We start from the raw sequence: 19,375 nt of genomic DNA on the forward strand, positions 1-19,375 counted from the left end.
ATTTATTATAGTCAATATTTATTATAGTCAATATTTATTATTGGTAATATTTCTTATAGTCAATATTTATTATAGGCAATATTTATTATAGGCAATATTTTTAATAAGCATAATCTTTTATGACTAACAAATATCAAATCGTAAACATTAAAATTTATTTTTTTCGCTCTAAAGTGGACTCAAACAGTGTTAAAATAAACTATTTTTGTGGTTTTATTTTCAATAGAAATTACTGAAAAATAATTTTGACTCACTGTCATTATGGACTATGTCAACATTAGACATTATGTAGCATCAATTCTCAATATTTTTAGCTCCATGTATTTCTTTCATCATTGTTAGATCACTTGCTTGTCGAAATCTGAAATCCGTAAAGGAAACTGTGAAATCTAATTAAAACGTGAGTAAAAGTATAGTTATATGCTTTCATAAATTGAAAATAAGGACCTAAAGTTCTAAACAAAAAGAAAGCGTAATTATTTTAATGGAAAAAGTTCAATTAACGTGTCTGCACTAGGGAAAAAAAAGTTAAATTTGTCTCAAATTGTCAATAGTGAAAAGTGCTCTTCTTAAATTGAGGATGAGATTTATTTTGATGTTTTAAAATACTTGTTTTTAAACTTTATAAAATACTAGTCGGGGACCAGCTGGTTTGGCTTTTAAAGAAGTAGAATTTCAAATATTTCGAGATTTAAAACCAAAAATTAAAACAATTTGTAAGCATAAAAACAGTTATTGTTCAAGTGTGAGGGGATTTTAATTTCTGCCTCTGTTAATTTCTTGCTTAATCTTATGGTATTGTGATGAATTTGTTATTAAAATGTTTAGTACAACATATGCTAACATTAAAAAAAACATACGCCAGTAATATCAATGGCGTCTTGATAAAAAATAAAATTATCAACCTTCCCAAAATCAAACTGCGCACTTATTTTATTTATTAATTACCAGTATGGGGTGAAAAAAAAAGCATCAATAAATCTGTAATGAACAACACTGCAAAATAGTTCAAAAAAGTTTCCCACAAATACCGACGTAAACAACGAAGTTAAAACAATTACAATGCTTTTTTATTTATAATTATTTGTTGACTCTTATTTCCTTTACATTATTAGCTTAAGCAAAGCTGATTTTCAGCAGTTCCTCCTCTCAAAATAAAGGCTAACTTTATTCAGCATCATCTGACATATCTATTCACATAATAAATCTATTATAAAAATGTACAGTATTGTTGCAGCTGTAATCTGCACCAAATGTAATCTGCACTGCTGTAATCTGCACTCTAAAATACATTGTACCTATATAAAAGTATATTTGGTATCTATCAAAACTTCAACTATTCCCATAATGCCAGTAGTGACCATTGCCAAACATAAGTATCATTGATGTCAATAATAGCATGCCGACGGCGCCTCGTAATAAATAAATACATTTTCTGTACATAGCATATCTTTATGTCATTTATTTTTATGTCATTATTTATTATAAAAATTAATTCAGCATCTTTGACATCAATAATAGTTTGCTAATTTTTTTATGGTCGCTTAAACGACATTTCTCTGTTGTTGTTTTTTTTGCCTTTTAGTACATAGTTTATTATTGTACTTTAATTAGTAATTTGCCAAAATTAGTTATTCTTGGCGTCCATAATAACATTAGTGTTTTTTATGTTTATTCCTCAGTGAATTAGTTCCATGCTTCCAATAATTTTGTCTTTCAGTACAAAACTTAAGCTTTTATTTCAATTAGCCTTAATTTTAAATTGCTTAGTCCTGTAAAATCACGATTTAAAAGCATAATTATAAACAAAATAAACGCTTGTTTTCAAATAAACTTAAAAATAATAATTTGGTGGTGTAGTTTGCTTATTCACATTAATCACACAGATAACCTGTCATAACAATTAAAATATAAGTAAGTATAACTGGAACCTCAATAAACAACTTTTTTATGATTAGAGCAATAAGCTATAATTTATCTTTAAAATATTTGAAGAAACTAAATCCTCCACAGCTTATTTTAAAACACTGGCTTCCACTAAGTCTATGAGAAAATTTTGTTCTTAAATGTCTCTGTATTTAAAATGTAATTTAAAAAAATCAAAACTCGGGCTTCGTAATTAAGCTTATAATCTTACTTATTTAGATACATTTTTAATCTCGTATTTTTACAGCTGCTCACCGTATAACCAAAATACGGCATAGAGACACACAAACAGACACTCAAATTTTAAATTTAATTTTATGTATAGATTTGCTGCTTTTCTTGGCAACTCCAGCATATTAGGTTAAATAAGACACATTTTTAGCAGCCCATCTAGTAGACGATCCTAGATTGTCCTTGTAGACGATCTTTTATAGTACCCCTAATAGATCCATGTCTCCATTTTGTTTTTCAGTACAAAACTGATATTTTTCATTTCAATTACCGTCGATTTTAAATTATTGAGTTTTATAAAAAGACGTTTTAAAAGGGTAACAAATATAAACACGATGGTTTCAAATAACCTTAGAAATATTAAAATTGCGATGTAGTTTGCTTATGCTACCACGATTACGTTAATCAATCAGTTAACCTTGCATAACTAATAAAATATAATTAATAATAACAGAACACGCAAATAACATCTTTTTTGATTAAAGACATAACATAAAAAACATAACTGATGATGTCTTTAAAATATTTGAGAAACTCAATCGTCTATTGCTTATTTAAAACAATGGCTTCAGTATTATCTGGCATAATACTGGTAACTCATGATAGTGAAAATTTACCAAAGTCAAGCTACTTTCTCCTGTACTTATATCTTATAAAACTGCACAGTACTGGTGTCAATAATATTATGGCAGAATTTTACGGTATCCCGTAACGAATGAATACATTTTCTCCATCAATTTACATTTTTAGTACATAGCTAATTTTTTTAAATTTCAATTAGTACATATTTCCAAAAATAAGTAAGCATCATTGACATCAATATTATATAAACGATTTTTATAAACGAATTAGTACCATTTTTTGATTAGTTTTTCCTATGACTTATTTTTTTGACTTTATTTTTTTATTTCAAACTGTAACGATTAACAAAATTAATTATCATTGACGTCCATAATAATACCGGCATTGTACTTTCTCTTCAACGAATTTGTACTATTTTTCCCTTAATTTAGCCTCTTATTTCAATTACCATTGATTTTTAATTATTTATTTTTGTTAAAACCCGTTTTAAGAGCATAACTATAAATAAAATAAACTCGTAGTTTCAGATAACCATGAAAATATTAATCAGGTGACGTAGTCTGCTGATGCAAGCAAGATCACGTTCATCTTTCAGATAACCTGGCATAACGAATAGAAAAATAAGTATTGCAGAACGCGCGATAAACAACTTTTTTTGATTAGATCTATAAGCTAACAAACACTACTGGTGTTATCTTTAAAATATATGACGAAACTGAATCGTCTATGGCTTACTATGAAACAAAGGCTTCCGCTAAAGCTAATGAGAAAATTCCATTTCTTAAATGTCTCTGAATTTAAAAATCTGATTAAAAATTAAAAATCGAGCTTCGTAAAAAGCACAAAATATGGTTTCGTAATCTTACCCGCAATTACAAATACAGATATACATACACACGCACAAATAAATTCCTTATTTTATTGTATGCAAAGATAAAACAATGAATTTCAATTGTAAGTTTTTTTTTCACCAATACGAAACTAACATTAACTGATTTTTTTCTTTCTTTTAGTTAAAAAAATAAACGGATTTGAACAGCAAATAATACATTTTCAAGCAAAATTCATTGTTAAATGGCACTTTTCAAGAACTAAAAGAAGTGTAACCAAGCAAATGAGTTTTTACGTTAAAAAGTTAAAATCAGTCTTAGCATTTATTTGACTTGGTGATTAAATTTCATTATTTACTGAATTGGTAAAAAAAAATGGACTTTAGCTGCCTACCAGTTATACACCGAAGAGCCATTACATTATGACCACCCTGCTAATAACATTTAGGACCACCTTTAGCCCTCAAAACTGACAGCACCCGCCGAGGCATTGATTCCACAAGGTGCTGATAGGTATTCTGAGGTATCTGGTACCAAGCGCTCACCAACTGGTCCTGCAATTCCCTCACATTACGAGTTGGTAGCGTGGCAGCACGAATTTGGTTTTCCAAGTAGGACCACAAATGCTCTATTGGATTAAGGTCAGGTGAATTTGGGGGCCAAGACATGACTTGAAAGTCACTGGAATGTTCCTCGACGATTCGACTCTTATGACATGGTGCATTATCCTGTTGGTAAACACCATCCCCCGCAGGAAAAACTGTTGCCATAAATTGGTGAACCTGGTCTGCATCTATGTTCAAGTAGCTTACAGACGTCAGGGATTGTTCTATGAGGATTATGGGTCCTAATGTGCCCCATAAAAACATTGTTCCTGGGCTAGAAGCCATGAAAACCTGGGCGAGCCCATTGTTATAGATGGAGAGTGGTCATAATGTAATGGCTCTGCGGTGTATTTGATTTTTGTAAGTCCACATGAAAGATTTTTCCTTTTCCTAATATTGAGACCCTTGTTTAAGTCAAAAATATTATTTATTTACAGATCTCAAAAAAATAAAAGGAGCACCTGAATATTTTTTGATCTAATGATCGGATCTTTTAAGATCTAAAACTGAATCTTAATGGTTCGAGGAGAGGAGTGGGTTTCAGATATGCCAATTAATTAGATCAGACTATACTTTAGGTAACGAAATAAAACACAAAGTGTCACTCTGAATATATCTTTTTTATTCGACCTCCAAATTATAGACGGTAGACAAAATCTGGAAAATATGTCGGATTTTAAAATATCGACTTTTTTAAAATTCAATTTCTCAAATACTCTTCGACCAATTTCGCTCAAATTTTACATTTTGCCATGTAAAATTATGTTCTTTAAAATGATGGAGAAAATTGTACATGACAAAAGTTGTTTGACACTAATTAAATAGTATAATAAAAAAAACAATAAATATATATTGAAATATACTTTTTTGCATGCAATTAACTTCGGATAAACTAATTTTTTAGCTGCGTTCAAATTTTTTTTCAATTAGCTTAAAAAGTTTTCGAGTTACGGCGAAATGCACAAGAAATAAAATTAAAATAAAGGGATTTAAACTTAGAACCACTCTCTGACCAAACTATGGGGACCATGTTTCCTAGATTGCAGCTACTCCCTTAATTTTTGGATCAGAAATTCGGATTCATCTGAAAAAGATCGATTTATATAGAAAAGAATACTTTTTTGTGTCGGATTTCGTAACTTTAAATATCGTATGAACTAATTAATTAGCGTATTTTAAATAATCACTTTGAACCTCTAAGATTAAGTTCTAGAACGTGAAGATCTGATCAAAAGTTATTCTGGGTGGTCCGTTTATTTATTTGTTTGGCGCTCTGCATATATTTAAATATTTTTAAGGACTTTTGCATTAAATATATTGCAATTTTGTTAAAAATTATTTTAATAAACGAAAAATTGTCGTTGACTGTAGTAACACATTATGAATTTATAAACTCATTCACTTGCCCATAAATAAAGTCACTGCTGTTAATATACTTACTCGTTTTTAATAAGCTTATTCACTGATCTTAAAGCCATCCACCCCTTGTTTGGTGAATGGAAATGATCCTATCTGGAAAATGCGAAAATTAAATGAAATTGTGCTTTTTCTGCTGTAAAATTATTAAAACTTTTGCAACAAGAACTCGAATTATAAGGAAAGTTAACATAACAATATTTTATTTCTTTATATTTTATTTTGTAACCGTCGTTGAACAGGTGACCCAAATTTTGGGTTTACGGCTAGTCAGCTCCATAGCCTTCTAATTTTGAACCCAATCAATAAGATAATGGAACTCCTGGATCAAGTATGGGTAGAAATTTGCCTTCATTTAGGACTTTTGGGTGGAACTAACCCTCATTGATGGAACTAACCCCATGAGAACCTCCCACGTTTTGCCTGACCGCAAGAGGACTCTAATCCGTGATCCGTCTACCACTGAGGATATTTCACGTCAGCATTGTGGTTGGTGCAAGCTGGATGCGGAATTCGTTACAGGTCTTAATTAAAAAAAAAAGGGAAAAAGTAGGAAATGTAATGATATAATAAGCATTTCGAATCACAAAATTAAGTAAAAATTGAATAATAAATTCACGACCTTCTTATTTAAAAATAAAACACTAGTTGTTAAAAAACAACAACTAGAAGAGAGAGCGATTAGAGGAGGTTAACCCAGAAGAGATGGTTTAATATGCTTTGAATTGATTTTTCAATTTTTGGCTGATAAATTAAACAAAAATTTTGTGGGCGTTACCTAATGTTCAAAACTTAACGTTAAAAACGTTTACCTAAAACTGGAAAATGTCTGAAAGGAAAATTCAATTTTCTGGTTTGTCTTGCTTGAAAATAATTTCAATCTTTTTCCCGCCATATTTTTGTCAGGTTGAGTAACTATTAAGAAACAGAAACAAAAAGACAAATTATTAGATTTAAAGACTAATTTATATCACGTGTTTTCTGAGCCAAAAATAAGCTAAAACTCTTTTTAGCCTTATTTTATTTTGTAATGGGAGGCAAGCTTCAACTTTTTACTTTATGACAAAAATAGCTAATACTTATTTTGGATGTAACCTTTTTTGGAGAATGGACTATAAATTTTTTTATGAGTTAATGTTTGAAGGAGAAATTTGAGTTTGTGGCTTGTAAGTAAAAAACTGGCTAAAAGTTTTTAAACATTATTCTTTTAGAGGGTAAGGTATGATTTCTTGAATATGGAATAACGCATAAATGCAGAATTGAAAGTTATGAATTTTTGGTTAAAATTTTGCTAACTTGTTTCGGTGTTGTAAAGTTAAAATGGGCTAATGATTTCCATCTATCGTGGGCACATAAGTTTTTAATATGATCAAAACTTGAAGGCAATATTAACTCTTTTGTTACGGTAACCTGCTCTGCTGAAGTACCACCAAATAGTACAACACACCAAGAAATGTGCACATTTCACGTTACAATTCGTATTACACTATACTTTTATACCTAACTAATATTTCACTCTTAAATATAATAAATAGAAACTTGTTAAATATTACGCCCTAAGACGCGATGGCTCAGGGCTAGAGCGTTCGCTTTCCAATCAGGTGAACCGGGTTCGAATCCAGGCAATTGCTAGTCGATATGAATTCCACATCCAGCTTGCACCGAAAACAGTGCTGACGTAAAATATCCTCAGTGGTAGACGGATCATAGGTTAGAGTTCCTTTGCCGTCAGGCTTACCGTGGAAGGCTCTCGTGATCTTCCTCTCCTTGTAACGGAAATGTGGGTTAGTTCCATCAAAAAGTCCTTCACGAAGGAAACTTTCACCCTACACTTAATCCAGGAGTTCCCTCGTCTTCCGGATTTGGTTCAAAATTGCATGGCTACGTAGTTGAACATCAGTAGTCATAAGCCCAAAAATTAGTTCGGCAGTTCAATGACGGTTATAAAAAAAATATTATGTTATTTCAAATGTAAGGAAATAAAAAGAATATAAAAATGTAAGGAAAAATGAAGGGGGAAGACGCTGGATACCCTGGATTGCGTGAAAATCGGTTCTGTTTTCTAGTGGACAAATTCTGAATTACACTTCAATAGTAAAAAAGAATGACCCTACCATATTGGCGAATTGTTGTTAATTTTACAAACAAAAGCAATTTAATAATATTGGATTCAATAAGCCTTATTCAGATCCAATGAAATACTATTTTTCCTTTTATAGGGATTTTTTTAAAAATATTTCCCTAAACATAGGGATATTTCAGTAAACGTAAAAAAATCACGCGATTTCCAGTAGTCTTCCCTAAAAATCCAGTAGGGTTCCTGGAAAAAAACGGACCACTTTGAATAACTTTTGACATAATGATCGGATCTTCACGGTCAAGGACCCGAACATAATTGCTAGAGAAGGTGACCTCAAATATACTAATTAGAGCAGACAATATTTTAAGTTACGAAATCAGACATAAAAACGCGCTTTCTCCAAATAAACATACCCTTTTTTCAACGGATTCGCGTTTTTGACACCCAAAATAAAAATATTTTTATTATTTTTAATTTTTGTAAATATTTGTTATTTTTTATTATTTTATTAAATGATAGTTGAAAAAATTTTTAATAGTTAGATACATAACATCATACGTAATTTTGCAAAGCAAAATACAAAATTTAAAAGAAATTGGAAAAATAGTTCTTGAGAAATCGAAATAGTTTAAAAGAAGACCAATATTTATAATTTGATTTCTCAGGAACTATATTCAGCCCCGATTTCGCCCAAATGTTTTGCCATGTAAAATTACAACCTTTAAAATGATGTAAAAATTGCATACCTTACAATTCAATTTCCGACTAATGAGTAATGTTTAAAAATAAAACATTAAACATTTACCAACATTTATATTTTACTAGGAATTATCCTTGGAAAAACGAATTTTATATTTGTGAGCAATTTTTTTTTAAATCGCTTAAAAAGTTTTTGAGACATGCGAAATATACAAAAAGTGAAATTAACATTAAAGGGTCCAAAATTTGGATCGCTCTCCTGACCAAACTATCAGGACCATATTTCCTGGGTTGCGGCTATAATACGAATCCGTTAAAAAAAGGTATTTTATTTCAGAGAAAGTGCATTTTTATGTCTGATTTTGTAACTTAAAATATCGTCTGCAATAATTAATTAGCATATTTGAGAACACAGCCCTCAAACTGTTAAGTCAACTCAAAAAGTCAAGCTGGCGAAAAGGAATTTTTAGCGCGCAAAAAAGCTTTTTTGAAAGTGTCCTCGTAGGAGCAAACATTGCAGGATAAAATCTTAAATTTCGTTGCAAAATATTAGTTACTTTTCAAAGTTAAGAAAAAGCTATTTTAGCCGTGATTTTTACTTTGGTTGCAATTTTCTTCCTGGTTAACGAGTTTCTTAAGGTTAATAATCGTCTACAAGGGTTCAACGTTTCGAGGCAGAACTCAGACTTGAAGTTTCTAGGTCAAATATTAGCTAACACTTGCCATAAAATTGTTACTTACAGTTTTTTTAATAGTTTAACGTATGGATTAACGATGTATTAAAAAGACTATAAATATGGAGTCAAAATTCTAACTTGTGGTTTTTATTGTTAGAAATTAGATAGAACTTGTGCTTTTTAGGAAAATTTTTTCGTTTTTTAGGGATGCAATTTTTTTCTGATAATTTAACCTAGAAGTGCCAACAAACTACTCACGAAAGTAGTAAAGTGGTAGGCAGACCCATATAAATATTAGAATTTGAGTTGGTTTTTCCTATTTAAAAAATCCCTTGTCAGAGATGCCAACTGCTCCGGACACGCCAAAATAATTTAAAAAAAACGGTAAATAATTACAAAGTTAATTTTGAAAATATTTGACTATTTTTGATTGCTTTTTAAGAGGTATAGCATGGCATAAGTACTATAACTTGGTGAGTTATATAAGCCTACGAATTATTTATAAATAGTGGTGGATAAAAATCTACTAAATTGAATTTATTAAACCAAGAATCACAATTGATAAACTACCACTTTAAAATATATATTTGCTGTCCGGAGCAAGTTGGCATCTCTGCCTTGTACAAGAGTTAAATACAAGAATTAAATCTGAAATACATCTAGCTTAAAATTTCATATAGCATACAATTGTATTCAAACATTTATATTAAAGTGAAATGAGATGTATTTTTCACTAATTCAAAAATAAAGAAAAAAAAGATATTCTATTTTGATGCACTGTAAAATCGAATTTAGAAACAAACATTTTCATTTTTTTTAAACACACTGTACTTCTGTACAAACAGTAAATAAATAAAGGCACTAAACTATTTGCAACTAGAACTGTCTACAGGTCTTAAAAAGAGTGAATGTTGTAAAAATGAGCTAGTAATAATGTGAAAATAAACTTCAAAAAATCCACTGAACTAGCAGAAGTGTCTAAAAGCGCAAAACATGGCTCGTGATGGCTCAGGGGATAGAGCGTTTGCCTTCTAATGAGGTAAACCGGGTTCGAATCCCAGCGATGGTAGGTCGATACAAGTTTCGGCTCCAGCTTGCGCCAACCACAGTGCTGACTTAAAATATTCTCAGTGGTCGATCGCGTCTGGCTAACCGTGGGAGGTTTTTGTGGCTTTCCTGGCCATGCAATGCAAATGCGGGTTAGTTCCCTCAAAATGTCCTCTACGAAGGCAAATTTCGCTCAATGCTTGATTTCGATCAATACTTCGCTCAATATATCCAATATCCAATGCAATAATCGTGGTAAAAATGTCATTAATAACATTACTTTTCGAAAGAGTCATGGAAGCTCAGGGGATAGAGAGTTCGCCTTCAAATGAGGTGAACCGCTTCCGAATCCCAGTGATGGCTGGTTGATACGAACTCCGGCCACAGTGCTGACGTGAAAAATCATCAGTGGTAGACGAATCATGGATTTGAGTCCCCTACCCGTTAAGTCATGGTTTTCCTCTCCATGTAACGCAAATGCGGGTTAGTTCTATCAAAAAGTCCTCCGCGACGACACATTTCACCCAATACTTGCGTCAGAAGTTCCCTTGGCTTCCGGATTGGGTTCAAAATTTTAAGGCTACGGAATTGAACATCAGTAGTCGCAAACGCAAACTTGGGTCAGTTGTTCAACAACGGTTATAAAGTAAAATAAAAATGTAAAGAAAAATAAAAAAATGCCGATCTCATCAAAATTCGGGCTTTACTCATATGTTATGTAAACTCATATGTCATATGTTATCGCTGAATGATGAGTAGCTTGAATAAACTGTGGATAATTTCAGATTCCCAAAAGTGGTCATAAATAGATGTGGTCGCTAGATAGAGGTGATCTTTCCTGGATGTTTCACTTTTCTTATTAAAATAAGCACAACAAAGATATTTTTCTAAAACATTAGTTTAACAAACAAATCTTACCCAATCAAGAATGAGTATCTTCTCAAGCTTCAGGTTTTCTCTTAGCTGTTTCGCTGCAATTGCCACAGAATTAAAGAAGCAGTAACCCCTGTAATATTAAAGAATGTTGGTGTAAAAATTTAATCTTAGTTTATAGAGAAGTTTCATTCTGCTTTAATAATATAGAAATATATTAAAAATTTTGAAGGGCAATGCAAATGAAAATGTCTTATTTACTATTATTTATTTATTTTTTAAAAATACTATAACTAGGCTATAGCTTTTTTAAAAATGCTTTAGCTTTGTGAAAGAAAATATTAAAACAATTTCCACGAATATATCCTAGACAGTTTTGAGTATATTTAAATTTAGTAAAACATTGAAAATAGATTGATAAACTAATTAAAATATCGTAATACATTTTTGAACTTTTTATGAGGGCACTAATCACTTTTGCTAAATTTAAAAATTATTTCTGTAGCTTCATACTGGATAAAAAAAGTGCATGAACCAAAACATGATGAACTCTCAAAACTATTTACAAAGTAAAGTATTTCAAGATTAACATAAGCTATTTTTGAAAAGTCCACCAGTATCTAGAATTTGTTGACAATTACTATATTTCTAGTTGAAGTCATAGTCTTGTATGAAATTGCCTTTTTTTTATTTTCTAGAAAGTTTGAGAAACATTTCTGTAAAAAAATCTTTTCATGAAACAATCCCACTGTTTTTCCTGTCTTGAATAGAAAGCTCCACGTGAAAATGAGAATTGCTCTCTTACCCTAATCCCCCTAATTAATTTATTCCCACTAAAATTCAAATTATATTCCCTTTATAATTTTCATTTTTGAATTATCCCTTTATTTTAATAGCATTTTTTTTACGTTAGAGACCAAACTCTTGATTTTTCATGCATGGCATAACTTTTTTTTTATCACTCTGATACTTTTCTCTCTCTCTGGTACTCTTTCTGATACTTTCATGAATTTAAGACAATAATTTTAAAATAATTATAAATATTAAAGGTTATTTTATTGTATAGAAAATATGTACCACGATAAATTATCTTTGTTAGTGTGATGACTGTAATATTGCAACAGGTTAATTAGATATCTGCATATAAATGCATAATGCAATTGATTTTGGTTAAAGATAAATGCAATTGATTTTGGTTAAAGATAAATGCAATTTATTTCTGCTAAAATATATTTTTATTGTAATTTATATATTGTTATATTTTTTATATATTTATATATTTATGTTGTATATATTTTTATATGTTTTTATATATTTTATGTATTTATATATTTATACATTATTATTATACGAAATGCATATATATATTTCAGTAAAAAGCATTCAAAGAAAAACTTACATTGCTTCTTGATGTTCCGCATGATGTCCAGGAGGACGGACGATAGCAAAACCATTCTACAAATAAATAAAATATTTTATTGAAAAAAAAGTAGACTATTTGTAGATTTATGTACAAATCTTGTAAAAAAGACTAAACAAAAAATATACTTGGAAAAACATCAATTGATTTTCGAAGCTTCTTATATAAATTATTTTAAAATATCAAAATAAGTATTTCATTTAAGAAGTGCTGTTACCGTTAAATCTGTTACTCTTTTTCCCCAAACTGTTTTAACCAACGGTTTGGTGCTTTTTCCCCTTAGTTAAAATATGTAATGATGAAATTATTTGTGTTACTGCATTTTATTGCTAAAGTCTTCAACTCCACAGTAAGCTTTGTCCTTTAGTGACTTAAAGTATCCCTAAAAACTTTAGTCTTGGAAAAAAGTAATGTTTGAAGGAAAACGAAGTTAAATATGCAAAGAATCAATGTAAGAAAAACAAAATTATTCTTATAGAAGTCATGAACAAATTAATTAGTTGATTTAAAAGATGTAGATAAGCAAAAAAATTTCAAGGTTATTTATATAGTAACATTTTTCTGTATGATGATTGATAATAAGCTTATCATTGTATTGCATAACTATCAAGCATTAAAATATAGATATTAATAATACCTCTATTTCATCTGTTGCTACTTTCATGGCTAATTCAACAACACATCCAGCAGCCATTCTTGCAGCACTTGCTGTGTGTAGATCATTCCAGGTTGTGTCAGAATCTACACCAATGCCACCACAAGGGAACATCACAAAATTCTTCATTGGAAGATCAGCTGCATTTGATTAAATATTAAACTTTTATTTTTAATTACTATTATCATTAAATTATAAACTTATAAAAGTCATTTGAAGTAAAAGAAAAGTTTCAAATTACATTAAAATTAGATTTTAAAAATTTTTTTTTAAATTTCCATTTTAAATTAAAAGGGTTACAAACAATAATTTCAATTAAATAAATTAATTATATTATTCAGTTTCTTAAATTGAAAATTTTTAATTTTATACCTATTTAAACTGAGAAATGTATTTCAATGCAGTTAGAGGTTAAGTAGTTCTTTATTAAAAAAAGAAAAGATTTATATTTTAAACTCATATAGTTTGCCGATACAGAATGTTATTAGAGAAGTAAAACAGTGCTTAAATAGTTAAGTTTCATCTTTCATTTAATTTTTTATCTTGCTAAGTTAAAGTTAAATATGAACAAGAAATTGCTTGAAACAGACAAAAGAATTGGATGATTTGGTTCCTTTTTTTTAAATTTAAACTTATTAATGTATATCTCGGTGAAATTTAAAAACTGTTAAAAAAAGTATTTGCAACAATAAACTGTTCAGTTTCACCATTTATTGTAATCTAGTTTTAATATAACGTAAAAAAATTTTTCAACCTTTGTATGAATGAATAATCATAAAACTGTTATCAAAACAAAAACCATTTTAATACCTAATTTGCTGGCATCAAGTTTCGGTCGATTCAAAGGATTGGCCCCAAATAAGAGAGCATATGATTCACTAAACAAGCAAATAAAAATAAAATGTAATATTTTAATAAATTGTAAATTTAGGATTTAATATAAGTTATAAAAATGCACATTAAAAGTTTTTTCAAAGCATACCTATGACAAGACTGGATTACTTCTAGGTGTTGCTTTCCTGGATCTGACTCTCTGGAAAGAATAAAACAAAGTTATCATTTAAAAGTTTTTAAACATTGAGAATGAATATGAATTTATTTAAAAACTAAAATATTTCCAATTAGAATATCAGGGTGGCCACTCAAAACAGATTTCAAATTTCCCTGATTTTTCCAGGTAAAAATCTTAAAATTTCCAGGTTTGTGTTTTTTTCCTTTTTTCTTATAAAGTGTAGGATGTATGCAAGAAAAGTGTCTGTATTATAAAATATCTTATTCAAAATGTCATTTTTTTAAACATATCTTGAAAAAACAATTTTTTTTACAAGATATTTTTTTATTATTTTTCAATGTTCTGGTACAACACTAATTTTTAAAAAATTAAGACATGGATAAAATAATATGTTTAGCTTGCAGAATATATTGCTCTTATTGAATAATTTTAATTGTTTTTATTGAATTTAATGTGTTACTTGAAGTAGTATTCGCTCACATTGTACCTACAAAATGACTAAATCAGAGAAACCAATAAAACCTTGGTTAATTATTGTTTAATATATTTTCATTAAGAAAAAGAAAACCGTTTCAGGTGATTATATATCAATAATTTTTAATAATTACAGTGGCTCCCAAAAGTGCACACTCACTTATAACTTATATTGAAATAGAAAATAAAAATTCAATAATTAAAATGAATATTTCACAATGGGTATTTGATAATAAGATGTATCATATATTCTTAGCAAAACTGCAAGGAATATTTTAAAAACAAAGCAAAACTTAATTTTTTATCAAATAGTAACAAAAATGTTACCCCACGAAAGTCATCGTACATTTAAATGTTTTGGATCTCAGAATTAAAATTATCGTCAATTGCTTTTTTTATTTAATTATTTTTCATTTAATTTTTTATTTCTTTATTAGCAATTTAGTATCAAACCTATAATAGCAAAATTATATTTTAATTTTTCCTTGCTAACTCCGTAATATTTTATTTTATCATTTAAAAATGACTTGTGGTCGTAATAGAAAGACCAAATTTGATTATTTGTCTTCATAAGAGGTAAATCAGTAATGAAAATGTTAAATTAGTTTACTGTATTCAATTGAACTGTGCAATATGTGATGAAATGATTAAAAGAAGGACTTCATATCAGAGATTAAAATTATAAATTTTGTGGAAAAATTCATAAATTTGCAATTGAGTGTTGTAAAAGTTTCTGCAAAAATTTTAAAAAAATATTCTGCAGGAATTTCACCTGACAAAAAAAAATAGTTACACGTATTTTCAACCTTTAAAAGCTATTGCAGATGCTAAAGGAAACTCCACTAAATGTTAATTTAACGAAAAATTAGATTTACTAATAGACTGAGTTTTTCTTTAAAAGTGTATGATGACTTTTGTGGGATAAAATTTTTGTCACTTTTTGATGATTGATTCCTTAAAAATAAACTTTTCCTTTGTTTTCAAAATATTTCATATTGTCATTTAAAATATTTCAGTTTTGTTAAGATTAGAACACATTTTTTGTCATTAAATATATATTCTGAAACATTCATTTTAATTAATGGATAGTCATATTTCATTGAAAGTCATAAAGTGTATCAACACTTTTGTGAATTACTGTAATTACATTTCAATATAAAGCTGTACTGTATACTGTATTTCATCTTACCAGCGCTTTTTATAAAATTCACTGATCATATTTTCCTTAAACCAATATCTCAAGTCAAATTTTTAAATAATGGTATATTGAAATAACATTTTTATTTTAAGAGATTCAGTATAAAAAAATAAATGTCAGAATTGTAAAATTGTCTAATTTTCAGTTCTATACTCTATAGAAGAAGAAAAATAGATGAAATTCCTTAAAGTTTATACTTTTTTGATTTTTTTTTCTTATTTGAAATTAAAACATTTAAAGAATTCCAATCTAAACACAGTTTTTTAGTTCAGCATAGTTAATTGTTTTGTTTGAACAACTGGAATCTTGTACAGTGCAGAACTAAAACACTAAGTTTCGTTTTCCTTCTCCTGACTAAACACATATGAATAAAAAAAAATTATATTTTATGTATATACATCATTTAATATGTTTCCTATATATTCCTTAGTCATTGTCAGCTTTTTTAGGTAAAAAGATGAATAGTTTTGAAATATCATCTCTGGCATGCAAGCAACATTTACAAACTTTCGATATTGTGCTAACCATACAATTCAAATTTTTAATCAAAAAACTAAAATTTACCAACAAAACCGTAAAATTTAATATTGATATATAGTTAGTTCTAAAAAAAACTTTTTTCAATATAAAAATATACTATAAAAGGTTAAAATGAAATGCGTGATTGGTCGGTTTGCTGAGAAAAAATAATTTACAGATTTCTTTGAATGGGAGTTCAAAAGCTTTCAGAAAAAGAGTGCATTATAAAATCTATTATTATTAAATTATAACCAACTAATTTTTAGAGAATTTAATAAAGTTAAAAATACAAAAACATTTTGTCAAAATCAAAAAAAATTACCACTCTCAATTGCGAACAAACTTGAATCATTGTGTGAACACGGACAGAATTTAAAAATCGAATCCTAACCCCGTCTTCCACATCCACCATAATCTTTGCCTTTCCTAAATTGCACAGTCCCATAGTCTGCATAGAGATAAAAGACATTTGCTTTGCAACCATGGGAGAATTTTATGTTGTATTCTAGTTTAACAGGGTTATAATGGAGCAAATTTTGATGAAAGCAAAGTAAGTTGATGGTATTTTAAATGTTTGGAGATACATTTCCGTCTAAAAAATGTGGGTATAATGGATGAAACAATTTAAATTAAGAAAATTAGCAAATAATTTAAACTAGTGAAATTAAAAAAAATATATAAGAAAAAATTTCCAGCTTTTCTTTAAAATTTCCAGGTTTTCATCCATATTTCCCTGATTTTTCCAGGTTTTTTCCAGTATAAAAAAAATTCCCTGATAATTCCAGGTTTTCAAGGTTTTCCAGGTGGATGGCCACCCTGAATATATGTCATTAAGTATTACAGAAATTTAATTACATGTAATAGCCTATATTTTGCCTACTTTCATAAATTTACAATGTGATTGAATTCTTTTAATATAAGCTTGTTAAACTTATAACCACTGTAGTTCTAATGATCTTTCATTCCAGTCTTCTTTAAATCATGATAACATCCTTTTTTGAAATAATTAAAAATTTATATGATTACATACCTCAACAATTCTATTTCATTTAGGCAAAGGAAAATGTTATTTATAAAATGACTGGTTATTGCAGTAATATAATAATTAGCTTATAATTAAAAGAAATTAACATTACAGTTTATGTATCATATAGCGAGATATAAGATTTTAGAGATATAAAAATAACATATTTTAAAATATAGCTATCAAATTTCGGTCAAGAATGCATTAGTATATTTTTCATCGAAGTTGCTAAAAAAGCTTAAGCTCTTCAGCATCTTGCAAAAGTGAAACTGTTTTCGGAAGCATTAAAATATATATATATATATATATATATATATATATATATATATATATATATATATATATATATATATATATATATATATATATATATATATATATATATATATATATATATATATAAATGAATAATTACATCATTTCCCCCTCCCAAAAATGGCATACGTTTGTTAATATTTTTCTATTTATTAAGTTAATACTTTTCTATTTATTTCTATATACTAAGTTAAAAGGATACTTTTGAGGAATTAAAATGTGGTTAACTGTAATAATTAGAATGCAATACAAAATATCCAAATACAAAACTTTTCAATAAAGGCAATTTTTTAAATATGACCAGTATTTTGTTCATAGGAGTCTATTTTTTATGACACTCAGTCTATTTGAGTTCTATCACAGAACATTTTGTCTTTCTTAATATATTACCTCCTAATATTTGTGGATTCTCCTTAGGTAAGACTTTTCTTATATTTTTATCTACACTAGTATTTTCTCTTGAACTAATTTGATTGATTAGATATCCAATGAGTTTACTTTTGTATTTTTGGCAATGATAAGATTTGTTTAGTATAGACAAAGGCTATTAAAAACACCAAATGAAAATAAATGCAAATATTGTGAACATGACAAAAAATTAAGTTGAGATCTCTTGACTATTTTGAGCCATGGGATTTGGTTATCTGTCTTTGTTGCACCATTTAATTTTACATCGAATCATTAAATAGTTGCATAATTACGAAAATGTGGCATTGTAAGATTATGAAAATGTTAATGGACAAAAATAAAAATTATGTATTTATTTGTTTTATATAAATGAGATTTCTTTAATATTCGAAATTGCCTCTTACCTCGCATCTATTAAGAAGACTGGTTTCCTGTAACCTTGCCCATATACTTTGTAGGCGACCACCATGTTCAGGATGATGAGCACTGCTACCACAAACACATTGATGTTTTAACATTAAACTGTCATACACAACACCTGTTAAAAAGTTAAATTTGGTATTTTTTTTTAAAAAAAACAGAGCTCAAACTATTAAACAATAAGGCGTCGCAAATAAATACTTAAATGATTAAAAACAAATTTGTAATCAAATCATTTACAAAGTCAATCAGAATGAAGGAGGGATTAAAATCATCAAAAGCCAGTTTAAATAGAGTTACTGGAATGTACTTGCCCTTCATTAATAACCAGCTTTCAGCTTCAATCTTAAATAACCAAGGTTTTTTATAATTTTAATCATCCTTGATCTAATTTGTTAATAATTCATCTGATTTTAATAGCTTGTTTTTCTTTCTTTTAAGTATTACTCTGCAGTAGCCAGAATGTTTTTAATATAATTTTTATAAAGTTATTCTCTGAAGAAAGAGGTTTGCACCTGATGAGGAGAAGGAGCTTGCGTTTCCTGACGACTTCCAATCGGACTAAGAGCAACAAGAGGTTCGAGACAGAGGCCTTCCCAAATGATGCCTGATGTAGATACCTATAAATGATCAACTAAAGTCAGTTTTTTTTACACACATATATTGAAGTATGTATTTCTTTAATTATAAAATTTTTTTTAATTTGTTTTCAATTCATGAAGTTAAATAATAGAAACATTGGAATCATCTAGTTGTGAAACCGGAAAAATTATGAATTAAACATATCAATTAGCTTCAATAGGAATATGCTCTCATAACTAAGCTTTTTACAAAATTTTTTAATACAGCAGATACACTCTTCATGCTTTGTATTAAAAGCAGGAGGTTTTGCATCTAGAGTATTTATCAATAATTTTTTGGGAAAGATTTCTGTATCGTGATCAATGGAAGAAAAATCGCCAAG

The 19,375-nt window shown here is 28.5% G+C and overlaps 1 protein-coding gene across 1 annotated transcript; it reads right to left on the reverse strand.

Moving 5' to 3' along the window:
• Positions 1 to 253: 253 nt before the first annotated feature.
• Positions 254 to 19,031, reverse strand: LOC147812639 (histone deacetylase 7-like). The gene is made up of 9 exons (XM_087161965.1): positions 18,927 to 19,031; positions 18,396 to 18,529; positions 14,024 to 14,074; positions 13,852 to 13,919; positions 13,024 to 13,181; positions 12,366 to 12,421; positions 11,012 to 11,099; positions 5,615 to 5,686; positions 254 to 361 (listed from the first exon to the last, which is right to left on the reverse strand). The coding sequence occupies exons 2-8, from the start codon at positions 18,458 to 18,460 to the stop codon at positions 5,630 to 5,632; spliced, it is 543 nt and encodes a 180-aa protein (XP_087018091.1). The 5' UTR covers positions 18,461 to 18,529; positions 18,927 to 19,031; the 3' UTR covers positions 254 to 361; positions 5,615 to 5,629.
• Positions 19,032 to 19,375: the final 344 nt, after the last annotated feature.

This window comes from Parasteatoda tepidariorum, chromosome 4 (assembly GCF_982258835.1).
Source record: "Parasteatoda tepidariorum strain Cologne lab strain chromosome 4, Ptep-v5.0, whole genome shotgun sequence".
Lineage (NCBI taxonomy): Eukaryota > Metazoa > Arthropoda > Arachnida > Araneae > Theridiidae > Parasteatoda > Parasteatoda tepidariorum.

What these genes read in the sequence shown, in the direction of transcription:
- LOC147812639 (XM_087161965.1), bottom strand. Translation starts at nt 18,460, where the DNA reads ATGGTGGTCGCCTACAAAGTATATGGGCAAGGTTACAGGAAACCAGTC. An exon ending in GTAATCCAGTCTTGTCATAG is followed by an intron (nt 13,920 to 14,023) that starts GTATGCTTTGAA and finishes TTGCTTGTTTAG; the next exon opens with TGAATCATATGCTCTCTTAT. An exon ending in TAGCAACAGATGAAATAGAG is followed by an intron (nt 12,422 to 13,023) that starts GTATTATTAATA and finishes ATTTATTTGTAG; the next exon opens with AATGGTTTTGCTATCGTCCG.